The sequence below is a fragment of the Pocillopora damicornis genome, chromosome 13, assembly GCF_964200805.1.
Source record: "Pocillopora damicornis chromosome 13, jaPocDami1.2, whole genome shotgun sequence".
Lineage (NCBI taxonomy): Eukaryota > Metazoa > Cnidaria > Anthozoa > Scleractinia > Pocilloporidae > Pocillopora > Pocillopora damicornis.
Genome location: NC_142682.1, coordinates 10,135,382 through 10,145,727, shown reverse-complemented (window position 1 = coordinate 10,145,727; position 10,346 = coordinate 10,135,382). Strand labels below are relative to the sequence as shown.

General features: G+C 36.4%; 1 protein-coding gene and 1 pseudogene across 2 annotated transcripts; both read left to right on the top strand.

Moving 5' to 3' along the window:
- Positions 1-1,064: 1,064 nt before the first annotated feature.
- LOC113680372 (arfaptin-2) lies at positions 1,065-5,055 on the top strand. The gene is made up of 3 exons (XM_027197398.2): positions 1,065-1,626; positions 2,309-3,000; positions 4,139-5,055. The coding sequence occupies exons 1-3, from the start codon at positions 1,377-1,379 to the stop codon at positions 4,289-4,291; spliced, it is 1,095 nt and encodes a 364-aa protein (XP_027053199.1). The 5' UTR covers positions 1,065-1,376; the 3' UTR covers positions 4,292-5,055.
- Positions 5,056-6,069: 1,014 nt separating this feature from the next.
- LOC149035425 (uncharacterized) lies at positions 6,070-8,253 on the top strand (annotated as a pseudogene). Its single transcript, XR_016182444.1, has 2 exons — positions 6,070-6,745; positions 7,018-8,253. The product of XR_016182444.1 is annotated as an uncharacterized LOC149035425 (transcript).
- Positions 8,254-10,346: the final 2,093 nt, after the last annotated feature.

The following is a 10,346-nucleotide window of genomic DNA, read 5'->3' as shown; positions in this document are numbered from 1 at the left end:
TTTCACCTCGCGAGTGCAAAGGTGATAGTCGTCTTGTGGCCTCGTCCGCGATACGAGTGGTAGTACTTCATACAGAGTGCCTCTTCCCCCTCTGTTGAAACATTTACACGATTTTCAGTCCATGAAAAAAATGAAAGGAAAAAAAGTAGGCCAGGTGAAAGCTAAGCTAGAATCACACTCTTTGAAGACCTTGTAAGCAGTTGATCTCTTGAAGGAGACGTTCGGACTTCGTGTCGTACAGTTAAGTATAGATCGAGCTCATAATTTCAAATCAGCATCGCGCTATGCACTCGGCCAATTTGAGATCACTCCTCAGGTAGAGCACTCCACTCAGTCCTAGTACTATTACAAAGGAAGAGCTGTTCAGAACCTCTCGAATTTGAGCATTCCACTCCATGCTACTCGGTCCTTTATCCATTGTTTTCAGTTTTATAGCTATATTTTGCCCTCTCCTGTATTTCGCTTTAAAAGGGGTCGTAAATTTGTTTCGCTTTCTTGTGGATCTTACCAGCCCACCCACTGGCATAAAAAATTCATAGTCAAATAGTTTCTTGTATTACTTTGCATGTCCTGGTGCACATTGTAAGGAACACTGTGCAATTGGAAACTGCTTGTACCTCTGGATGATGTGGTTTTAATTATCAGCTGAGTTGATAATATAAATTGGCAACCGTAAAAAGTTTCCAAGGTTGACATTTCAAGGGTCAGCCCTTTGTTAGAGCGAAGGCTCGTACCTCTGCTCTTTCAACCCTTAAATTCTTGATAGTGATCAACGTCTGATTTCTCGTTACAGTTTCACCCTGATCTGATCCATTTTTGAATGAAACTGATAACTAACGTAGGATCAAGAGAGGATAGAGCTGTCTTGCTTACGAAGCTCTTTTTTGTTAAACAAGTTGTCTCTGTCAGTTCCATATAACTCCTAGAAAAGTATTTCCTTGCAGCCAAGAATAGGACCAAGTGTTCTCTCCTGTTTTGTTATATTTTCGGTTTTCACCTACATGACTTGGTCCTTTTCAAATGTTCCTTTTCACAATGTTGGTGTCCCTCGAAGTGTCATCATAGGCTGAATCTGGAGAGAAGGCTTACCATAGTTTTGTGTATCCCAGTTGGTTGTTCGACGAAAAATGAAAGCACAAAGATGTTAAGTTCTTTCGTTATTAGAGGCTATGACGAAGTCAAACCGGTCACAGGCTGGTCAAAGGTAGATTGTGATTATTTTTTCTGCAGACAATCCCGAGCGGGCCTCAGGCGGGCAACATGGAGCCCATCCTCCAGCTCCCATAGCCAATCAGATCTTTACAATGGGCTAACCACAATTTGAAGTTCCCGTATAAGACAAGTCACGTCAGCAGGTATCTCATCATCGCAGCAACATGGCGGACAACCATGAAGCGGTTGTGGACGGGATTCGTGAAACTGACTTGAACGAAGATATGATTTCTGGCGCTATTGGTACCAGTGCAACCACACGAATTGATTTTGAAGAAGATGATCCACGACATTTTCCAGGCATGGACGAAATGTTAAAAGTAGCTACCGATTTACAAGACACATCAGAACGTACGGTTCAACTTACAGTCGACGATAATAGTGAGTCACCCAGATTAGAAATGGAAAGTTCCGGTAAGAAAATAACCACGATTTACTGAACAAAATAAATTTTGATGGAAAAACGCAACGACTTTTCAATTTTGTCAGAGTTTTTTTGTTTCCACGCGTATGATAATATCCTCAATTGAATGTACCCAATGTGAAAGATGAAGTCTACTAAGTTTTCTACCTCTGTAAGCTTATGTTAGCTTAAGTGTGTTGAAGGCCCATCGAACCGTGACATTTAACATCTTATACGCAAACCAGCGGATAAAAAGGTCAGAATATCAAAATGAGACACTTTGCCTTCATAATACCGGGTTGGCAGACTAAATAAGTCAAGGAAATTCAAATTGCCTCGAGTCTCTGAAAACCTCTGACTAGAAGAAGCATCGAGAGGAGAGAACTAAAGAACTGATTTTGCCAAGTCGCTTACTATAGTAAAAGTGACATTTTTCCATTGCCTATTGGTGAAAAATTTAGCAGAGTAGTAGTCAGTAGTTTGGATCTTAAATCAGCAATCCTCAGGAATTTGTTGTTTGACGTCGCCTCTTCTTGACGCACCTTTGTGTTCAATTTTGTATGCAGCAATAGATAAATCATTGCTGTACATGGTACTTTTAGTTGTAAAACTGTTATATTGTAATAATGAGGTTGGACATCTATATGTAAGATAGGTTTATCACAAATTGCTTATCTTTCTTGAATTCAATAGGGCCTTCTTCATTGCCCCCATGGCAGACACCAGCAGAAACTTATCAAAATGGTCATCCTTCGTCTCAAGCTGTCATTCGACCAGGCACTGCTCAGAAAATAGATCACTTAAAGAAATGGAGTATTTCAACATACAAGTATACTAGGCAGTATCTTTCTGAGAGATTTGGTAAAGGCACAAAGACTGTAGATACCGAACTTGAAGGACAGATTCTTTTGTTAAAGGAAACCCAAGTTAAGTATGTCAATGTTCTAAAACTAGCAAAACAGATGACAAACCATTTCCAAAATATGGTGCAAAGTCAAAGAAGTCTTGCTGATGCCTTTGCAGATTTAGGGATGAAGTCACCTGAGCTCCAAGATGAATTCAACTATAATGCTGAATCTCAGAGATCACTTGTCAAAAATGGGGAAGTTCTTCTTGGAGCACTAAATTTTTTTACATCAAATTTGACAACTCTGGTGCATAAGACCATGGAAGACTCCATCATGACAGTGAAAGCTTATGAATCTGCTAGAATAGAATATGATGCTTACAGGACAGACCTAGAATCCACCCAAGCTGGACCAAGAACAGCAGGGACAGCTCTGAAAGCTGAAGAGGCAAAGCAACAGTTTGATGTTCAAAAAGAGAAATTTGACAGACTACGTGGGGATTTAGCTATCAAACTAAGATTTCTGGAGGAAAACAAGGTACTGAAAATACATCTAATACATCAGCTATTATGTACAATGTTAAGGCAATTGCTTTAGCTACATGCAAGAGTTCAATTATAATTTAGGAAATGTTCGGGGTTCATCCTTGTAAATGGGCCAAGTGCCAGTAAACTTTTGGTCTTCCTTCACTTACTCAGCTTATTGACTACTGAACTTATTGAGCAAATTCCTCTTGAATTGCAAAAGGAATAGGAGTGTTGTGAAAATTGTGATACAGTGTTAAATATGAGGAGAAAAATTTGATACTGTATTTTAACATGTGAAGGTGAGCAGCTTTACTACAAAGTCACATGGGGCTGGAAAAAAAGCTGAATCTGAGTGTTCACATCATGCACCTCACCTGTATTGAATACACCTAATAGAGCCTAATAGAGAAGAGAGAGAATTTGTTTTAAAAAGAGTTCAACTCCCACAGGACTAATTTGGAACAAAAGTATAGCAGATTTTCCATTGTGTTGGAATACCAATATGGATGCCATGATGTCATGTGAAAACACTATTGTTTGGGTTTCTTTAATTAAACTTCATTTGCACACTCTGGCATAATTTCTCTTTCTGTAAATTCCTGGGGCTCAAAACGCAGTAAATAGATATGTCAGAGGGGAGCTTAGTAATCCAGTATCTAGTTTTTTTTACAACAGTCACAGACTATTGGCAAGTTGAACCAGTTGAGCAGTACAACTATACTACTTAAGCTAATAAGTTGAAGAATCAGAACTAACAACTCGCTTTTTCACTAAACTCAGAATCATTTATTGATAGTTGTATGTACATGTAATATCAACTTATTGACTGATTATTTGTAGATGAATTTCACTCCCAATATTATAATGAGCCTAGTAAATTCTGGAGGCAACTTTGAGGAGTGAAGATGAAAGGTTGTTTGATTTTAAGTGTTAATTTTTGGATGTTGTCTGCTACAAATACAAATGTTTGCCAATATCTTGTTGGCAATGGGATTGTAGCAATGGTGTAATCAATACTGAAAGGGTTCTTAAGGTGTAATTTTGATTATCAAAGAGTTGGTTTAAGTAGTAATAATTTGTATTGTATTTACTTTTATAAATAGGATTTATATTCACCACTGATTTACTTGCTTTTCCTGCATCCACAGGTGAAGGTGATGCACAAGCAATTGTTGCTTTTTCAAAATGCAATTAGTGCTTATTTTGCTGGAAACAAGCAAGCATTGGATAACTGTATAAAGGAATTCCACATTAAAATAAAAAACAATGAGGGCAAACAGCCATCTTTCTTGGAACACTGATGTTGTTGTGGAAACATTTGTCATCTGGGACTGTTAATCAAAGACTCAGTAAGCTGCAGGCGTACTTGAAACTGAAAGGATGTTTGGAATTTTTGTTTGGCTAAATTTTGTTGATGTAGAAAGAAACAAAACTACAATATAAAATGGAAAGAAGAATTTTGATTACTATGTAGTATGAAATGGAAAGAAGAATTTTGATCACTATGTAGTATGAAAATGTTTTGATTTAAATTTACAGTACTTCCTTGGATTGTCATCAGTACACAAAAATACATCAAATTCCAGCAGGAAAAAATTGTATCAATTTGCTCTTCTCAGTTAAACAAGAAAGTTCTCAAGAAAATAATTTGTCACTTCAGATTCATAATATTGAGGGTCATATGGATTCAAAATATCAATGAATGAATAATCTTCTGTATAGTTGTCTTGTCAGCTAGGCTTTGCAATCTCGTGCATGTCAATCAGAATGCTGTAAGAATGAGCTCCCAGAAGACATTTCAGCTCTCTGGAATGGCAAATGTTTGTAAGAAAAATGCAACGAATTGCAAATCCTTCAAAATATGACTCTTGAGAAATTGTATGCTACTTGGTAAATATTGTTTTATCCTTTCTTCATGACAGTCAAATGGTAAGTCAAGCTGATTAATCGAGATTGTAATTCCAAAGATAAAGCAAAGTGTTATTAGTGGTAGGGTAGATTAAAATTTAACTTGTGGTATTGTGTTAGATGGAACCAAATAAAAGTATGACTTGAAAGCCATCTAGAACTGGTGTGACCAGAGTATCATTTGAACTAGCTACTGACTCTCAGACCACAATTGTTTCTTTAGCCTAAGCAGGAGACAAGGATATTTGTCCATGAAAAGTAAATTCACTTTCAGGCTGACCAATAAGCACTCAGACTTAGTAAGAAGTGACTAACAACAATTGTGACATTCATTTTAAAGTTAATACATAATTAGGATAAGCAAGTCTCCTAGAGATGGCAATTTCCACTCTTAAACAGTATGTTACTACTTTTATATCTGATATTCTTTTCTTTAGTGATAGGAAGGGTGTATTCAACTCTACACAATGCATAAGATATTTAACAACTATTCACTTAATTTTATAGCAGCATGGTAAAAATCCATCACTAGCCACCAACACTGAGGTGAAGAGTTGTTTTTGTAGATACCAAAACAGTGGGATAATATTGCAGAATGTTTCTGTAATTATTACAACATATTTAGGTGCAAATCCTGGGCATGTTGCTTGGAGGTGAATAACAAGATATTTGAAGTTTGAGTAGAACCTGAGCAAGCCTGCAATTTTATTCACTGTTTTAGTATATACTAAATTAGTGTACTTGCTCAGGTGATTACAAAGATGTGCACACTCAGTTGGTCAAGGATCACATGTCTTTTTATGATAACCCTGGTGCAAGGTGATATTAATTTTGAAGCACTAATCTTAAAATGGAACTTTTGAGAGTAGTTGTTTTTAATGAAGAAAAATGTAAAATGAAAGAAAAAGCAGGTACTCTGATACTCGTCATTACTTCTACCAAAATAAGTATTATTCTCAAGCTGACTGAATACAGTTATATCTAACAGTTGTTAGATATTATTAAAAGAAGCATACAGGGGACAGCTGCAAACAAATTTATATTGGTGCAAAAAAATATGTGGATGTAAGCAAATATATATTGATGCAAAAATAATAAAACATTGCGTAAAATTAATAAATGTTGCTGCAAATTAATAAAAGCTCCAACAAATAAGAACAAACATTACGGCAAATTAATAAATGCTGCAAAAAAAAAAAATGTTATTGCTCCAAACAAGTAAAAGTTGCTGCAAACAAAAACTGAAAACTTCTGCGCGCGCAGCAATCGGAAGGGACTGGCACGAGTTGTTTAATATAAGAAGGAATGGCGATGCAGTACACACAAGCAGAAGTAAAGATGTTTTGTACCCATTGCACTGCAGAACTTCTCTCCATACCCGCGAACTTTTGTTATTCTTGTGGTAAAGAGCTTAATGAAAAAGTAGACGAGCCGAAATCTGAGATGAGTGATAATTCGTCAGCAGTGTCAGCAAATGATTTAATAACAGAAATGTTCCATCGCAGTTACCGTCACGATGTTATTGTTCATTTACTCGAGAAAAACGGTTATAAGATGTACCTTAAAAGAAGGCTGATTGATCTAGGACTGAAAAGTGGAAAAAAAATGGCAGAATCCTAGATTGAATTACTAAACAGAAGAGAAATCGAAGGTGCAGGAAGACTTGCAGGTTACAGAAATATCTGGCATGCCTTGCGTTTAAGACACCATGTGCATGTCCCTTGTTCTTTGGTTGCCCGTTTGATGAAAAAAAATCGATCCAGATGGCGTGCAAGACAGAAACGCCAGACGTTTGACGAGACGAAACTATCTATCTCCAGGACCAAATTTTTGCTGGCATGTAGACGGTAAGCAGTTTACCAGCAAGTGATGAATTTTATATCAGAAATCTAACGAGTTTTCCAGTTATTTCATTTTATTTAGGTTATTAGTAGAATAAAAAGCTTTCGATTCCTTAAAAACGTAGCAATTTAAATTTAATAGATTTTGTATCGCAGCTTCAAAAAATCAATGTGATTTGCTATGTCCTATATGTTAAAAAAAGTATTTTACTCTTACCCTAAGCCACTCTGGTTTTTTCAAAAAACCCATTGATATCATTCTACCCATTCATCATCAGGATATGACAAGCTCAAGCCGTATGGATTTCCCATTCATGGTTGTATTTGTTGGTATAGCAGGAGAATTCCTTGGCTTGAAGTGGTGAAATCTAATAATGATCCAAGTGTTCCAGCAAAGCTTTATTTAGACACAGTTCAAAGTTTGAAAGGTTGTCCAAGGATTGTAAGATCAGATTGTGGAACAAAAAATGTGACGTTGGCAGCCATACAATGTAGTCTTAGAGCAACAGATCAAGATGAATATGCTGCAGAAAAGGCCCACAGGTATGGCTCGTCTCCAGAAAACCAATGGATTGAAGGTTGGTGGTCTTTCCTGAAACACAGCAACTCTAGCTGGTGGATTTCCTTTTTCAAGGATATGTCCGAGTCTGGGTTACTCAATTTGGGTGACACTTTTCACTTGGAATGTTTGTGGTTTTCCTTTGCCAAAGTAATCCAGGCTGAGCTTGATAAAGTTGAAGATCACTAGAATAGCCATCATATAAGGCATTCAAGGCATGACACAGTCTCTGGAGTGCCAGATGTCTTGTTCTTTCTACCTGAGTATTCAGGAGCTACTGATTGTCTCATACCTGTAACACAAGCTCAAGTAGATGAAATGGATCAGTATTGTGAACTTCCACAACATACAGAAGAATATGCAGAATATTTTGAATATGTTATAGCGAACAAGAATTATCCAACCAATGTAAAAGAAGCTTTTGATTTGTTCCAATATTTTATTCACCTACGACAACCTTGATCCAATGCTTGACATAATGAACTGGAAATGTCTGAAAGTACATTTGTTATCTGTCAGAATGATTTTCATAAACCCAAGAAAAAGATGTGAGGTACACATTGTCCACCCTGATTCTGTTGCATTCCTTAGTTGTCATTTGGCACCTGTAAACAGTTTGTTTCCCAGGTTTAGGAAAACCAGTGTATCAAATTGAATCGTAATTGAAATTGATTTCATAATTGACATTGATTGTACTGTTATAATGTGACAATTAGGTATGGTGTTTAATATATCATCTCTTAAATTTACTAGCATGCAATACCCATGTAACTGTAATGAAGGGAGCATGTGACTAACACATTCAAATGTTTCAGCAGAGTGAATTTTAACTGGCATTTAGAAATCATCTATTATTTCTATAACAATAACAGGAGCATATCAAAATTTAAAATGTATCACTTCTTAAAGATTTTTACTTAAGAGATAATAATCCAACAAAAATATCTTTTCCTAATGGTGAACTTGTTTTTCATATGCCCATCAAACAGACAAGCAAATTTAACAAATGAGCATTGTACTTTTGAATCAGTGTTTGTAGCATGTGCTCACACTTCTAGAGTGAACAACCTCTTAAGATTTCAAGTCCCTCATCCCTCTCCCATATTGTTTCTTCTAATCCACCATTTTCAGCAGTAACACTGGTGTACCTTAATCCTTTAACTCCCACAAGTGACCAAGAGAGAATTTCTCCATACAATATCAAGCAGACAAGTGATGAGAATAAAGGAAAGTCTTAAAAAGGGGATTATTAGTTGATCCAATACCAAATTCTCCAAACTAACATCACAAAACTATATGGCTGACAGTAAAGAGAATTACTAATGATATCTTGAGAGTTAAAGGGTTAACAATACCTTTTCTAACCTCCAGGAATTTAACTCCATGGTTTGATCTTAAATATATAAAACAGCTACTGCTGGTACACTAATATGACTGCCCTGTTACATGAATGACAAAGATCTAGTGTCAGTTTTGCAGGTTTATGGAGACCACAGCTCCTTTACACCATTCCAAATCCCTGACAGTCTTGAATGCAGGTGATCATTTCATTCTTGAACAACTCATACTCCATGTAAATGTTATTTACAGGAAATGTTATAACATTAGCACAGGTATTTGCTGTCATCTTTCTTTCTACTGGTGCTTCATGAGCAAAGACAATTTTTAGAAGTAGTGCTGAAACCCACTGTAGGGATGCAAACAAACGATTCCTTTCCTTCTTTCCATACATCAACAATGTCTGAGAGAGGCAAACGTTGGAAAAGATCCCTTAGGTTCTTGAATCTTGGGTTGGAGTCCTAGGGATGTTTCTGAGGGAGCAAATAAGTAAATCAAGAAATAAAAATTCTGCAAGTTTTTGGCTTTAGCTATCTTCTCTAGGATGACAGTAAGTATCATGCACTCACTAAGAAGTAGATCTTAACTGGTCCAGCTGACGGATAGCTCCGACTCAAACGTTTATTTATTTTTTTTTTGATAATTTTTAAAACAATTTTTAACACAATTTTTAAAACAATTTTTTAAAAATTTAAAACTAAACTAGTGAGCAGCGCTGTGCGAACAGTAGTTTTAAAATTTCTTTATTCTCTGACGCATTTCGTCTAAGTGTCGTACACTTCTTCAGAGTTTTACAAGTTAACACTAAACGTCTATATTTATAAGCCATTGTTGACGGCTATTGCGGGGTCAATGACCATAAGGAATTTTAGGCAAGGTGAGAGATGTATTTTGGGAGCCACGGTTTTAGCTGGAAATTTTCAAATTTGAAAAATTGAAGAGGCTTTTTACAGATGATGCCTGGAAAGCAGTTGGCAAATGAGGTTAAGATGGCTCGTGTACTTTACAGAAAATATGATTTATGTTCTACTCATTCTTTCTTAAATTTAAGTGGTATAAATACCTTGTCTAAAACAGTAGTGTGATACAATAGCAAACGAGATATACTCGTTTCAGTACAGCGTCATGTGATGAACAGCCTTCATTAATTTTAGAACAAGTTTTATAAAATCATTTTACTCTTTCTTGTTATATAGGCGAAAACTGTTCGAAGATTGGTTGTGCTATCCCTGCAAACAGTCAAGGTACTTTGACATGATTCAGTGCGAGAGCTATTGCCACTGTTTTGACTAGTAAGTTTATTTTTTTTTTTTTTTTCCTTTTTTATGTTTAGCGAGTTGTTAGAAATTACCAAGCAAAATTAATCCGCGACTTTCTTCCTTTAGGTGTTGTGCAAAAACAGATGAAGAGCCCGATGAATGGATTTGTCCTTCATGTGAACAATTGCCTAGAAAATCAGTTCTCCACGAAAAAAACTCCCTCGATTGCGGCCAAGCCATATTTCTCCAGCAGGACGTATCGTAAATTAAAAACATCGGTCTCAGGGTCACGCAACATTGCGTGATTTTCCAAACGTGACATTCGGTTGCTGCATTATTTTAAAACTTAGAAGCTACATGGCCCTGTATTAATAAAAGAAGGTTTCGTTTGCAAGCACCGTTGACTTCAACATAAGAAGAACCTAATGAATCGCTCTTTCACTTTTTATCA